Raw genomic sequence first — 16,208 nt, forward strand, 5'->3', positions numbered from 1 at the left:
ATTTTTATGTGGATTTAAGATTTCTTTCCTTCTTTCTTTTTTTTTTTTACATCATTTGTATCTGTATAAACTATGCAGCAGTAGAGTATTATGTGAAGTCTAGATGTCTAAATAAAAATATATAGTATAGGCCTACAGTACACATCTTTCAGTCACTCTATGGAGCTTTGGTGGGAATGAGATAAGTCTATGAAGAGTATATTATCAGTATTATATGTAACCAGTTCATCTAAGTGCCTGTGTTGAGTATAATATTGTGTGTATTTTGTGTAAAAACGTACGTAAATACAATAATCGTAAAAAATAATCATTAGATTTATAAACATGAAGGGATTCCCTACTCCATATTCCCCAATATCATCATTATTAATCTGATCAAATGTTGATCAAACAAGACTACGCATTGATGAGCAATATCATGTTTGTATAGAATGATACTTTGTCTTAACATTATCAGGGAAAGCATTTACAAGACAAAAAGGTCTGTTTGTCATGCACGTAATGGTATGTCTTGCATTAGTCTAGTTATGGTTGTGTTACATTAGTATCTATGGAAGACGTACAGTGTGAGAGGGAGAAAAAGGGAATATACGTATTGACTCAAAGCATTATAATTACTGACAATTAAAACAACTGTTTTGTATCATTGCAGGTTGCTGTACAAACTTGTTAATACAGAATATTTAACATAATACTGCACTACAAGAAGCATCTGTACGTACTTGTATCAGAATGTCAGCAAAAAAATGAGGGAAGTTAAATACAGCTAACACCAAAGTTGTAATGTGTCTGATTTGCCTTCAGCAAATTTTAGATTAAAGAAAAGCAAGATAGTCTAGGCAGGATTTCTGAAAAGGTGCTTATTTAAGGTCCTGAAGGCAAATCATGTTAATTTTCGGCATACAACTGATTTAGGGGTATTCAAGGGTGCTGAATCCAAATCTGCCGTATGCCGGACACAAAAATGTACCGAAATGCCTCAAAACGGGCAAAATCCAATATGGCCGCCGCCACAGTGTTAAAATCCTGCAATCACTTTTCTTTTGGACTAAATAAGGTATGAATTTGAAAATAGCACTTATTTTTATGTTTTCAGACATGTGGAAAGCCATTATGTCATCAGATTTAAGCTCAGATTGGAGGAAAATGCTTATGTCATTGGCTGGCAGCCATTTTAAAAGCAGAGAGCCTCATATTGTCAACGATTTTTAACATTTTTACTAATCTTTCAAGATTCACAGAAAAAAATGCTCTTTGTCTCTGTGAACACAAATACTACAGAAAACTACACTGAACTGTCTACTTTCACCTGAAAAAAGAAGTTTGTGTCTACCTTTTTCCATTCTTTAGTTATGGGCAGTAGAACATGGGATGACACCACAAAAAACACTGATTTTTGACCCCAAAATACTGCACTTCTCACTGCCCATATTTTTGCTTTAAGGACATATTGTCTTTGATAGTGTTCATGTTTGATATACAACATTTTCAGGGGGTTTGAAGGGTGCTTAATGCCTTTAATTCCCATAGTACATCAAAATGAAGGAATCCAATATGGCCGCCGTCACCAGTCTACAGTGTACATTTCTTTGATTACACAAGGTAAACTCTTAAGTACATTATGTAGCATCAGGTTTTCATACAAGGATAATTAATTTCCATACTCAGATTTAAGATAGATATCAAAGGAAATTATTTCAGTGTAGACTGAATTCATGTTTGCAACAGGAGATTACCTTTTCCATAAATTGACCATTTGTATTTAAATCTCTCCCTATTTCAATTACACTTTTAATGCATTATACCATGAAAAATGTTTCCACCTCAAACCACCTCACAATGTTTCCACACCTCTTCACCCATAAAAAATAAATGCACACAAGAGTCTGAAAGTCCCTAAATCGAATATTTTCTAATATTATCCTTTGTACAATGGGAAAATAATGTTTGCCGGTTTAATTGCTGTGCTCAGATCACTGTATATCTAGGCCTATAAAGGGGATCAAGAGGCAGACTGATGTGAATAATATATAGAATAGAATAGAATAGAATAGAATAGAATAGAATAGAATAGAATAGAGTGTACAGATAAGGGAGTGGCATTGTGTGTGTGTGTGTGTGTGTGTGTGTGTGTGTGTGTGTGTGTGCTAGTGTGTGTGTGTGTGTGTGTGTGTGTGTGTGAATATATACATAAAGGACATACTCAGGCTGGTATTGCACATCAGTCATCCAAAGTTATTGCATAGATTGTCTTGCTTAATGTACATATTTCAGCTGAGATGGCCACTCTGTGACAATTATAACCATTAATTACAAGGCTGGCCTTTGTTCTGTAGTACGGCAAGAATTCAGCTCAACACATTGCACTGTATCAATTATTGCACAACAACCGGAGGATGGAAGGAGATCAGGGGAACAAGAGATTGTAATGAACAGTCAGACAGTCCATGTGTGTGAGATGTGGTTTTAGTCTTTGGTCCTTACTTTGATGATACATCTGTAGTGCCAATGATACATCTGTACAGACCCAAGAACTCAGAACCAGGATAATGTCCAAGACAATGTTATAGCTCTGTGACAGTGGGAAGTTCAGAGAGGGCTAGGTCTATTCTCGCTATAGGTGTGCCTCCTGAAGGCAGCAATGATCTCTTTGGTTTTCTTTTTATTGAAAGTGAAAGTGAAAGTGAAAGCCCATTGGGAAACTCCAACTCCCATTGTCATTGTGACACAGCACTCCACAGCACACAAGTGAACACTGCACACTGCACACTACGAAATTGCATTCATGCCTCACCCGTGCAAGGGGGCAGCCCTCAGTGGCGCCCCATGGGAAGCAGTGCGGTGGGACGGTACCATGCTCAGGGTACCTCAGTCATGAAGGAGGATGGGGGAGAGAGCACTGTCTGGTTGATTACTCCCCCCACCAACCTGGCGGGTCGGGAGTGGAACCGGCAACCTCTGGGATGCAAGTCTGACGCCCTAACCGCTCACCCATGACTGCCCTTATTCAGAGTTAGAGAAATTTGTCTCGGTCTCTGTACACCAGGCTGCCACCTTCAGTCCCTTTTGCTGGTCATGCTGCAGTCATGGACAGATAGACTTTAGATGGGGGGCTCAGCATGCAGCCATGTGGGGATCCAGCCCTGCTGAACAGGGGAGCAGGAGGAAAAGAGAGTCAGTCTGTTATCTTCTGTTGGTAGAATTGTGCAAGTATAGACTTTAAATTGGCCTAGTTAAAATATACTGGAATGTACATCTGCAGTGTATCAATAACGATGCTCAGCTGGAGAGAGAGAGAGCCAATGGCAGACAGAAGAGCAAGTGGTAGTTTTAAGGTGCCGAGGCACAGAAATGGGCACTTCCCTGTCTTTCTCACATGAACACAATATTCAAAAATGGACTGCTAATTAACCCATTTTGTCCTAAGCCCTTTTTGGGAAAGGGTGCCCTCTTCCTATTAAATCTGCAATGTCTCAGCCTCCGAAGCACATACAAACATAAAATGAGTTACATTTAAAAACCAATACCCTCCCCTTGCATTGTAATGTGTTCATTCAGCTCTAACATACCCACATAGTTAATAAAACAGCTAAAATCTCAAGATCCTGAAAAACCTATTTGTGTTTCCAGGACACAATGGGTTAAGTTATACGAGGAGGAGGTATCAAAAATCAGAATGTCCTTGCTGACTTGGAATGTCCATTTTTGAATATTGTGTTCATGTGCTGTGAGAAAGACGAGGGTGCCCATTTCTATTAGCCTTGCGCACCATCCTACGTATTTCCGCCAAGAGACTTGACTCCACACTACTTCTGATACCAGTTTATATATATATACCAAATCCTATATATGCACATACAGTCACCCTCCTCTACTCTAACCAAAATTGTTTACTTGGTATACTAAGTTAACCTATTCCTAATCACCCCTCCTGGAGTTGCTGAATTGCAGCAACTGCTTGACTCCATGTACGCCATGCCACTTCTTGCAGATGCAGTGTTGGATGAGGCAAGCACAAGTTGTGATGTCTTTGTGTGCCTTGAGAATACATGGGTTCTAAATTTTGTTTATAACCTGACTGCGAACCTAGCCGCGCACAACTCAGCCTCTGATTGTTGGAAACCGCTGTCTGTCAAAAAAAAAATAGCTCACGTGGTTGGCTGCCAGTGTCTTGCCCCTCTTCATAACATTGTGTTAATAAACAATGAGAACCCATGTATAAGTGGCAGATACAGGAGCAGTGGGACTAAAGCCCTGTTCAATACCACCCATCCCACTTCGGTGACTGGCAGGAGGATAGGAAGGGGTATGTGTGCCTGACTCAATATAGAGATTTGATAATGTGGGGCATTTTATGTAACCATGTGACATCTGAATTAGATAGGACTGATCATTGCAAAACGCCATACTTTGCTTTTGTTGCATTTGCAGCAAAAGTGCCATGCAGTGCATGATATTGTGTGTCCTACCAAATCACTGGAGAGGAGGAGGTTGATAGGCCTAATTGTTGGGAAGGAGTTAGCATATATCAAGTAAATTCCTCACAATAACATAAACTGTTTTGATCCACGTTTCACCTTTCCACCATCGAAAGATATAATGTAAGCACCGCAATAAAATCGGCAAACAATGAATTCCTAATGCACAAAATGTAGATGTGCATATTATATTTAGGCACATTCAGACTTATGTGTGTAAATATGTCTCATAATGGAAGAGGTGGATTGAGGTGGACATATTGCATCATGTTATAATAAGCATTAAAATAAAAGTGGAAGTAGAGAAAACATTTTCATTCAAAAGAACAGCGTATTGACATGAAAGTCAACTGTCACTTGTAAACATGAATTCAACCTATGAAATCATGTCCTTTGATTCTAATCTTAAATCTGAGTATGGAGATGAATTCTCCATGTATGACAACCTATAGCTACAATGTAATTAAGAGTCCACCATGTCTGGTGATGGCGTCCATATTCGATTAATTCATTTTGAGGTAGGCCTATTAGAGAGGTTTTGAGCCTACTGTAATACACAGCATATTTGAATATTTGAATTAAGCACCCTTCAAACCCCTGAAAATGCTGCATATCAAACATGAACACTATCAAAGACACTTCATCCTTAAAGCAAAAATGTGGGAGATGAGACAAGTGCAGTATTTTGGGGTCAAATTTTTTTTTTTTTTGTGGTGTCACCCTATGTTCCTGTTGCAATCATGCATTCAGACTACATTGAAATAATTTTCTTTGATATCTATCTTAAATCTGAGTATGGAAATTAATTATCCCTGTATGAAAACCTAATGCTACATAATGTAAGAGTTTACCTTGTGTAATCAAAGAAATGTACACTGTAGACTGGTGACGGCGGCCATATTGGATTCCTTCATTTGATGTACTATGGGAATATACATTTATTTATACATCATATTGGCATTAAGCACCCTTCAAACCCCCTGAAAATGTTGCACATCAAACATGAACACTATCAAAGACAATATGTCCTTAAAGATATGGGCAGAGAGAAGTGCAGTATTTTGGGGTCAAAAATCAGTGTTTTTTTGTGGTGTCATCCCATGTTCTACTGCCCATAACTAAAGAATGGAAAAAGGTAGACACAAACTTCTTTTTTCAGGTGAAAGTAGACAGTTCAGTGTAGTTTTCTGTAGTATTTGTGTTCACAGAGACAAAGAGCATTTTTTTCTGTGAATCTTGAAAGATTAGTCAAAATTTTAAAAATCGCTGACAATATGAGGCTCTCTGCTTTTAAAATGGCTGCCAGCCAATGGCATAAGCATTTTCTTCCAAGCTGAGCTTACATCTGATGACATAAGGGCTTTCCCCATGTCTGAAAACATAAAAATAAGTGCTATTTTCAAATTCATACCTTATTTAGTCCAAAAGAAAAGTGATTGCAGGATTTTAACACGGTGGCGGCGGCCATATTGGATTTTGCCCGTTTGAGGCATTTCGGTACATTTTTGCGTCCGGCATACGACAGATTTGGATTCAGCACCCTTGAATACCCCTAAATCAGTTGTATGCCGAAAATTAACATGATTTGCCTTCAGGTGTCAACTTTTTGGAAAAATGACCTTGACTAAGAAAGAAACCGAATTAATCTATTTTTTTTGTTTTTCTACAGTGGCCATGTATACCTAACACTGTAGGAAGCATAGGTCAAACCATGCAGTGACCACACTGTTGAAAGGAAAAGAAAAAGGGATAGTTGATATGAAGGGTTTTTTCCCCCTCTTTTCTTTTCATGTATTGGAACAAACCAAGGATTGGAACGGGATAACAAAGCAGGATTGTGAAATGTGCCTTATGTGTTTTTTTTTTTGTAAAACGGATGACCAGTTTGTTTTAAATAATGGAACTATGTGAAAAATTAAAAACCTTGTTTGTTGGAAATCTTTGTGTGAGATACTTGCTTTTTTCCACCCATAATCAAAGCACATTCAGCTCCTAATATGTGGTGGATGTAGGTGATAACGAAGAGAAAGCCAACCTGAAAAGAGCCGCAAGAGAGTAGTGCGGCAGGACGGTACCATGCTCGTGGTACCTCAGCCATGAAGGAGGATGAGGGGGGCAACTACTCCACCCACCATCCTGGCATACAAATCTGACACAGTAACCGCTTACCCACGACTGCCCTTATGTATGTAGTAAAAGTAATCTTAAAGAAAAAAGGTGACAAGTGAAATTGATCACATTTCAAGTATGACTTTATTTCCACCCATTCCTATAATTCCCTTAATATTTCCATTCACATCTTCCTAGGTTTACATTACAGCACGAATGAGGTTAGTCATTTTATTACAAAGGACAAAAAAACCCTACATGATTTTGAGACAAAATTATGAGGGTAGGTTCACAAATACACAAGTACTCCAGCAACATGAAGCAGAGTGGTCAAAAATAAAAGTAAAAGTAAAGTCATGGCGTAAGTATGCGTACAACACAAGCACAAGACATTACATAACTGTTACAATGTTTACTCCATTAGATAGATGAGATAGATAGACTGTGTTGTTACAGTTGTTAGGCTAAAAACCTAACAAGAACCCATCACAAACGTGATGCGGGTCTACAGGTATGCAGGTCTACTGGTTACTCTGATAAGTTACCTGTATTGGAAGGAAACTGTGTGTCTTTTTTAACAGTTACTTTTACTTTTGACACCTCTGACTTGAAGTCATGAAGCCAAGACACCAAGTCTAGTACTCCCTGAAAAATCCAGATAGAAATGCCATTAGACCAATCACAGTTTTCGAAAGGGATTCTAGACACACCCCTTTTTATGACTCTGGACAGAGCCTCTCAGCTCAGTGTGGCCGACTAAAAAAAGAATATTAAACAAAATTAGAAATGAGAGAGAGAGGGGGAGATAGAGGGGTGAAGATGGATCGCAAGTATTAATGAAAAAAACCGAGGGGAAAAATCTTGCCTCGAAGTCCTCGGCTGATCCAACACCACCACAGTCCAAAAGGTCTACACAACGGGCTCATTTTGTGGACACTCAGATGAGGTGTTTAGAGGAGAGAGAGAGAGAGAGAGAGAGAGAGAGAGAGAGAGAGGGTGTGTGCCAAAATAGACATTCACAGGAGGTGTTTTGGGAGAGGTAGATATATGGATGGGGGGGGGGTTGTGCAATTCACAGGAGGTATTTACTAAAAGAGAGGTGGAGAGGAGGTGATGATTTTGAGGAGGTGATGGATGCCAGAGCCATCTAATATCAGAGTTACGCCACTCCCATAGACCTCTATGGACCAATCTTTCCACAGCAATGGCGGCTCTCATGGAGCCTCACGGAGCGTTAACATGGAAATCCCCATTGACTTTAGTTCTATTAGAAGTTACTTAGTTCCAGGAGGTGGCGATAGAACACAGAAAATGTGGTAAAGGTAATGTAATTTGTTTGTAATTAATCTTTGTTTGGTATGTGATGGTTCTGTGTTAGTTTCCAACGAACAGAAGTTTACTGTTAAGAAACATTTTAATCTACGCGAATCACATCACCAACCGACTTCCTGGTCCCCGGTTTGCGCAACTCTGTTATTAGATGGCTCTGATGGGTGCCAAAAAACAGGAGGTGTTTGTGGGAGGTCGGGAAGAACGGGAACGAGGTGAGAGGTGGTTTTTGGAGGAGGTCGACAAGGATATTCAGAGAAGGTGAGGACAAGGAGGAGAGAGGTAGGTGGTGGTTAGTGGGGAGAAAATGAGGTCTTGTGGAGGTGGTGGACACCTAAACAGACCTTGACAAGAGGTGTTAGGAGGTCGGGAAGAGGAGTATCGGAGGAGGGCAATTCTTAAAGGACTGAACGGAAAGTCGGAGGAGGAGGAGCCTCGGAGGAGAGAGGTGGTCAGCATGAGGAGAAGGTCTTGGAAACTAGAAGATACCAAAATAGACCTTCACATAAGGTGTTAGCAGGATCGAGGTGGGGAGTAAGGACATTCAAAGTCCTTAAAAGAATAAGAGAAGTGGGGAGGAGGAGGAGAAGATATTAAGGAGGTAGTAGACACCAAAACAGACCAAGAGGAGGTGTTTGGGGAAGAGGTTGGGGAGAGGAGAAAGGCGTTTGAGGAGGTGGTGGATGGAAGGGTGGGTAGTAGGGGGTTATTGGAGAAGTTTGAGGGGCGGCAGCGGGCGGTGGTCGAATAGGTGCCGCCGTTGTGGCTGACTGGGGTCTGTCTAGTACACTTGAGCTCACCACAGTCAGCGATGGTGAGGCGCCAAAACAGACCCGGACAGGAGGCGTTTGGGGGGGGGTAGGAGAAAGAGGTTTGTTTAAGGAGGTGGTGGAAGCTTGGGTAGAGGGGTTTGCGGTGTTCCGAAGGTGCCCGTCCGTCGTCGTGGCGGCTGACGGAGGGTCTGTCTAGTCTTTCAGCTCTCCGCAGTCGGTGATGGTGATGCGTTTGGCGGTGCGCCCGGAGCGAGAGCCGAGGGCCTCCACCTTCTGCACCACCTCGATGCCCTCCTTCACACTGCCAAACACAACATGCCTGCCATCCAGCCTGGGAGAGTGAGAGGGAGAGGGAGAGAGAGGGGGAGTGAGAGAGAGAGATAGAGAGAGAGAGAGTGTGAGAGAGGGAGAGAGAGAGAGAGTGTGTGTGTGTGAGAGAGAGAGAGAGAGAGAGAGAGAGAGAGAGAGAGAGAGAAATACAGGGAGGGAGAGGGGAGGAAGAGAGAGAGAGAGAGAGAGAGAGAGAGAGAGAGAGAGAGAGAGAGAGAGAGAGAGGGAGAGAGAGAGAGAGAGAGAGAGAGAGAGAGAGAGAGAGAGAAATACAGGGAGGGAGAGGGGAGGAAGAGAGACAGGTTTATTTTTCAGGTAAGGCAAACTCTTTCTCTATCCGCTTACCACACACACAAGCATGCACATATAGCCAGGCACCTGTACATTCTCCCCACAGGAATAGCAGTTCATATTTATATATAAACACATCACCAGACTCAGGTTTTTGGATTGGCCCCCAAACACACACTCACGCCACAAGAACAGCATCACACACAACTAGGTCAAATAGTTGGTCTCTGTCAAACACACACAGACACACAAGAATAGTTCCTTTATGGACATTGGTTCAACTCTCAGAAAAATATATCTTGTATTCTACACATGCACTCATGCATAAATCACTTAATGCTCATCACACAACAAAAAAAACGTTGGGTGTCACGCATGCACGCAAGCACACCCCTCTATGACACACACACACACACACGCACGCACGCACGCACGCACGCACCCACGCACGCACACAGTTAAAGTATGACCCTTAGATGCCTTGATCACTCACCACTCTGTCTTGCCTGTGCAGATGAAGAATTGAGAGCCGTTTGTGTGAGGCCCTGCGTTAGCCATGGACAAGATCCCTGTGGATGAAGAAGAAGGGTGGGGGGGCAAGACAGATAGAGAGAAAGAGAGAGTTACACATAGTCAAAAGGTCTCTTGGTAAAAAAAAGAGGGAAAGATGAAACATTGCCGACATTGCCCTTTGTATGAGGCCTTGTGTCAGCCATAAACAAGATCCCTGCAAAGCATCAACAGCCACGGTCAGCACAAAGAGACACGGATGGAGGAAGGGAGAGGAAGGGGGAGAGATACCCAGACATAAATATACAGAAGACATTAGAAAGAGTTAAAACCTCCTTAATGAGACCTGATTAGACAATCGAGAGACAGAACGAGAGAGAGAGAGAGAGAGAGAGAGAGAGAGAGAGAGAGAGAGAGAGACAGAGACAGAGACAGAGACATGGAAGACGTGGCATTTGCTGGCATCCAACCTCTCCCTGTTGCTTTCCCATGCAACGGTATTCTTGTTGGTAGGGGAAAATGTACTCTGGCCAGATACGTTGCTTCATTGTTCGAGCCTACAGTAAGGGAGGGTCTGGCCAGACCAACAAGTCCAAAACACAATTACAGTATCTTGGCGCGCACACACACACACACACACACACACACACACACACACACACACACACACACACACACACACACACACACACACGTCTCTCACACGTGCGCACATACATACACACGGAATTCTTCAGCTTTATCGAGCCAGACAGGCTCAGTCAAGGATCCGTTCCCAGGTAAGACTGGGATGCTTTTAGGACGGCAAGAACTCAGAGTAATTATATTAGTAAACTGACTCCTTCTGGCCCATAAAAGTGGGTCATGCTTATCTGGCTCTTAAAGGGACACTGTGCAGGAAATGGTCAAAAAAGGTACTGCAACTATGCTGCTCATTGAAACTGGGCTGCCTATCGCCAAATTTGATCTAAAAATGAATGTGACGCTAAAAATGGCTATTTTTGGAAATTCAAAATGGCGGACCATGTAGAAGATTCCCCTTACCATGTTTGAAAAGTGCATTTTTTCCAGTCATAATGAATACTTAGAATTTGATGCTGGTGGTAAGTATTCATGAAAAAGGTAACATTAGTGAATGGGCAGCATGAATTCTGGAAATAAACAACTAAAAATCTCACACAGTGTCCCTTTAAAAAAAAAAAAGACAGAGAGAGGGGGAAAAAAAGTTGTTCTTTCACATTTGTGGCGTACTGTTGCCACCTAGTGGACAGAAGGGTTTCCATCATGCTGCTGGTGAGGTGAATTAAAAACCTGCAAACAACCTTACTGCTCATTCTACCGCATTCTGTGCACCAGGCTGGGTATGGCTGGTCTGTTTGCACTCGATCGTCACCAGCCCATTTCCCAGGTGGAGTATTTAGTCAGACTACCTCCACGTGTATTTGGGGTCGGGGATGGAGTTCATTTTTAAGCACCATTAATCGTTTCTCAATTCGGCCATTTCATACACTTAATTGGTGCAAGGATGTGGTAGGACCAGGCTAGCCAGGCTGTGCCCTCCTAGTGACACAACACTTTCAGCCTTGCAACTAGTCAGGTCAAGAGCTATGCAAGTACTTTCCGAGTTCCTGCTATGCTCTTGGCCAGACCAAGTCTCGAAGAGATTAGAACGTCGATGATAATCAGGCTAGAACCAGGCTGTATATGTATTGGAGTAGAAGCCTACAGAGAAGTCGAGGGAAAAGGGCATTAACCCATTGACGCCTAAGGCACCTGCAAAAAAAGGGTGCTGAATGCCTGAGCCCTTCAGTACATGCTTAAGTACATAAGCATATGCACTAAGTTGCATTTAAACGCCAAGACCCTCATCGTTCATTAGAATGTGTACATTCATCTCAAACAAACAGAGATTTTGGATAAAGTTGTCTCAAATCTCATGAGCCTGAATGTTGCGTAATGCAACTCCAGGCGCCAGGGCCAATGTTGCGCAACGCAACATCAGGCATCAATGGGTTAAGGTAAATGTAGTTTGGATCAATTAAGTGGTCTTTCAAAGCAAACCTTGAAAGTAGAAATGCTGAATCAATCGGCGAGCTTACTGGTAGTTCGACTGTGTGTAGGGCCGGATTAACAGTACACGCACAGATTAGATATGGCTACAGCCTAGGGGCTCCTACTGTACCTGACAGGGGGGCCCTATTGGACAAAGTCGGTTGGGGGGTTGGGGGGTATTGTAGAATATATTAACTTATCTGCCTACGCAACTGCATCCTCGTTTCTGATTGGCTGATGGGGTTGCAACTAATTCCCTATAACCTGTAAGGCGTCAAACGTGCGACTAAGTTAGGTTACTAATTCTAAACTGTAGGTTGCTATGGCCAAAAGCCAGTCGTTAGTTCTATCGCATTTGTTTATCAAGTCAAGAGTCAGTCGTTAATTCTATCGCATTTGGTTGTCAAGCCAAGAGCCAGTCGTCAGTTCTATCGCATTTGGTTGTCAAGTCGGTCGCCGTAAAAGTTCTACTACATGCATCTGACAGAGGCGCGCCTGATTACGTGCGCACTAAATTTTTCTGCAGTTGGCATAATTCAGGTTACAAATTTACAGATAGGCCCAGCAATACATGGCAAAAATACCCTGTACCGAAATTCTAAGCACCTGCCTCGCCATCAATTGTATCGAAACGAGTCACCTCGTCATCTGCTCCACTCCCATGGTTTTTAAAATGTAGGCTAGGCTATTTCCCGCTGCCTTCCCTTTGGTATTGATCTGAAAACGTCCTTTTTTAAAAATTAGGCTACTCTCCTCTTGTGGGGAAGGAACACGTGTGAAAGGGGAAAGGGGAGAGTTATTAAAAATGACCCTAGCGTGGGGAATCTCTCTCTCTTTCTCTATCTCTCTCTCTTTTACGCACGAAGTTGACAGGTAGCCTGTGATGATCAGCAGGGGGAAATAGACACGTAATGCGACATGTGTCGATTCAGCATAGAAATGCTTCGCAAGTTTTTGTTTTTAAACTTCCATCCCGCCGTGGTATATGGCCAAGGGAAAATTAAATAATCACAGCGTCGGCAGGCTACCAAACGAAGATTCTAGGCGCGTCAAGTTGGACGCCCGCACAGCAACATTCTATCTTGATAGAACATGGTTCCTACAACTTTACAGACGATAATAGATTAAAAAGTACCTCGCCATAACGGCAGATAAGCGGGATAACGGCCTTCGAGGTCGACCGGTTATAGAAATTAATGGCTTGGCGGAGGCAACTTTGTCTCCGCGCTGCGCGCGTCGCCAAACTTCGGAGCCGCCGCCTCGCCATTAATTTCGTATAACCTGTCACCTCGTCGGCCGTTATCCCTTACATCATTGTAGAATTGTTACTAGATGTAGAATTGAAACATTTGTCTGCTGTTGCGTTTTAAATAACTTTTGAATACTCATTCCTGGCTCGGAATTATAACGCAGCCTACCTAATTCTATTGCAGAATTTGTCTTCTGTGGGGCCTGTGTCTAGCCTGGGGCTACTGTATTGCTTCAAGGTAGTGGATTGAAAGATTATACGAGTCTAATCTCAACAAAAACAACAACAACAAAAAAAATCAATGACTAAATTTAAAAAAATCGAATTGCTGAGAACTGTTGGCACCACATGGTAATCGAGATGCCTTGTAAGACAGATTACCAGCCCAGGCGTGCTACTGAAGTATTCTAACTCCATTCTCATGGCCCTCTGGGTGTCAGCCCCACAGCTGCCTATTGCTCATGAGTGATGGGTGAAATGCAGTGGTTGGGTTTTGTTGTGTGCTGCATGCTTATATGATATACTAACAATCCGATATATTGCTGAGGACTATGAGGGATCATGTTGCTAAATGTTGTTTCCAGAAATGTCGTTCAGGGGGAAGCCTGCTGAGTGATTGACAGTTGTCATTACCTGCTGCTACCTTCAAATCCGTTTTGGCTGTAACAATGGCAACGCGAAGAACTGCATTCCTATTTCCTAGATCTTCCCACTCTGCAACCCATTCTCCAAAGTTATCGTTTAAGGCTACCCCGGAGGCCGGTGTCATATAGCCCGGACAGGAGAACGATAAGCAAAATGGTCGTTTGCAGAGAAAAACATTGCCGTGTAACCGACACCTTAATCCCCCTACCCATTCACTTGTTTTACGTGAAGGCTCTCCAATTGTCCCACCTCCTCCCTGAACTGCTCCATTTCACCAGTGGTCCCACTCTACCATCCCTCTACACACAGGGGGGTGTGAGCGTATCTCATCCCACATGATCTCCGCTTGAAGCATCCCGGGACCGAGGCCAGCTACCATATCCCAAACATGCGTACTGTACACCAAGCACTCAAGGGCGAACTAGTGAACGTGTCTTACCAGCACCAGTGTGCCTCAGCTTGAAGTTCTCATCTGGGAATGTCCGCCCGTATATGGACTTGCCACCGGTTCCATTGTGATTTGTGAAGTCTCCTCCCTGGAAGATTAAAAAAAAAATGTCAGAGATAATTACTACCACCACTGAGCACCAATAGCCAAAAGGGAGGGCGAAATAGAAAAGAAGAAAGAGAAAGCGTGCATGCCTGGTCTTGTGAGGATATTCACTGGGAAAATACATGTTTGAAATCCATGAGGATGTGTGCAGTGTGCTACGTCTACTCACACAAATCTTTAGCCAAAAATGTTGGTGAGCCGAAACACAAATGTCATTCATCAAAGACAAACTCCACGACACCAGTCGGCTACTGTAGTCTACACAAGGTGCTAAAAGTGACGTTTTGGGTTTGAGACCCTTTGTCAGACTGACACTGTATTCAGCACTCAACATACACCCACACGGATTGTGTGAGTGACCCATCATGATTAGTGATGGTGTTACATGAACAACAGGCACCAGTTCATTCACATATTCATGAATACAATGCATGCTTGAAATCCAAGAGTCTAAGGCGTAGTCTGGACCTGGTCATAGGACACCTTTGGGCTGTAAGCACTGTAGCTTACCTGGCACATAAACTGTGGGATGACTCTGTGGAAGATTGATCCTTTGTAACCATATCCCTGTTCCCCTGTGCACAGTGCACGGAAGTTTTCTGAGGGGCAAAAGAAAACAATCAATGAAGTTAAGTAAAGGCGCAAAGGGTGTGAAACGTTTTAGACGCTTAGACACTTTGGTAAGCAGTGATCTGTGCCTAGATGTCACAACTTCAGTTTGACTTATGTGGTTTAGTGTCTAGAGCAGCACATAAATCTAGACCACACAATGCTGAATCATTCTCTACATACTTGGCATGTCGTAATCACTTTGACAATGACTGTCGCCTATGCCAGTTAAACTTCATTGGGGAAGTGCACTTCCTTCTTTCAGTAAGCTTGACATTAAAAATGCACCTTGTACAATACCATACAGTATCATGACAGTTCAAACTGATGACACCAGTGCCGACCTATTCTGACGTCTGCGCCCATGAAAGCCAGTATGAAAGAATGAAAACTGTCAAATACCTGCTGTTTTTGGAACCACGTCAGCGCGCAGCTGCAAAAAAAAACCAAGCAAATAGTTGTAGGCACCATACATTGAAATATGCAACGTTAACGTTGTTTCACATTTCGAGATACAATCTGGAGGTCAAATTCAGTCTGTTGTTCAATCCTCAGTTAATTGTAAAATCAAACACCATGATATTGTTACCGTTGCCTTCAAAATATTATGGCAATGCAATGACAAACATTTGCAGTGGGAAGCCAATATTACAGCAGGATTGCTAACTTGCGATAGGTCTCTCTTCCCCACTGTCCCCAAAAGTTTTTGTCATACCTCGAAGGTTACTCTGCCAAGAGGTTGGTTATCTGCAGCGATATCAAAATAAACGACTGGATTTGGTTGAGGACCAGTCGCAAACATTCGTGTGGCAGTGAATGCCAAAGTGCAAAATCTTGCTCTTGATCCTAGAATAAGCATGATGATGTTTTCGGTGTGAACTTCACAGCAGAAAATGAATCTCAACCTACAATCCAACCTAGCGTTACAAAACTGTAACACATGTCAGATGTGCGGCTCCGCGAAGGAAGTGCACTCTCGGATTTGGAAAGAACCGGAAGTACTTCAAAATTGCACAAGTTTTACAAAGAAAGTGGCTCTAGTCTAAAGCCACCTATTATTATTATTATTATTATTATTATTATTATTATTATTATTATTATTAATAATAAATGTAACAAATCCCGTTTACATATATAGATATTAGGAAGGAGGAGTTGTTACAAAGAAATGCATCTGTTGTTATATTTGCTTAGCCTACTCTGTTAAAGTCATCTTGTTTTAGGCTAGTTGGCCATAGGCCAAACTATTCAATATCCCTTTAAAAATAACTTAACTATAA

At 42.4% G+C, this 16,208-nt stretch overlaps 1 protein-coding gene across 1 annotated transcript; it reads right to left on the bottom strand.

Annotated features, from left to right (window-relative positions):
- Nucleotides 1-8,080: 8,080 nt before the first annotated feature.
- Nucleotides 8,081-15,876, bottom strand: LOC134444389 (peptidyl-prolyl cis-trans isomerase A-like). The gene is made up of 6 exons (XM_063193720.1): nucleotides 15,644-15,876; nucleotides 15,331-15,361; nucleotides 14,830-14,918; nucleotides 14,206-14,302; nucleotides 9,804-9,879; nucleotides 8,081-9,020 (listed from the first exon to the last, which is right to left on the bottom strand). The coding sequence occupies exons 1-6, from the start codon at nucleotides 15,785-15,787 to the stop codon at nucleotides 8,882-8,884; spliced, it is 576 nt and encodes a 191-aa protein (XP_063049790.1). The 5' UTR covers nucleotides 15,788-15,876; the 3' UTR covers nucleotides 8,081-8,881.
- Nucleotides 15,877-16,208: the final 332 nt, after the last annotated feature.

This window comes from Engraulis encrasicolus, unplaced genomic scaffold, assembly GCF_034702125.1.
Source record: "Engraulis encrasicolus isolate BLACKSEA-1 unplaced genomic scaffold, IST_EnEncr_1.0 scaffold_549_np1212, whole genome shotgun sequence".
Taxonomy (NCBI): Eukaryota; Metazoa; Chordata; class Actinopteri; order Clupeiformes; family Engraulidae; genus Engraulis; species Engraulis encrasicolus.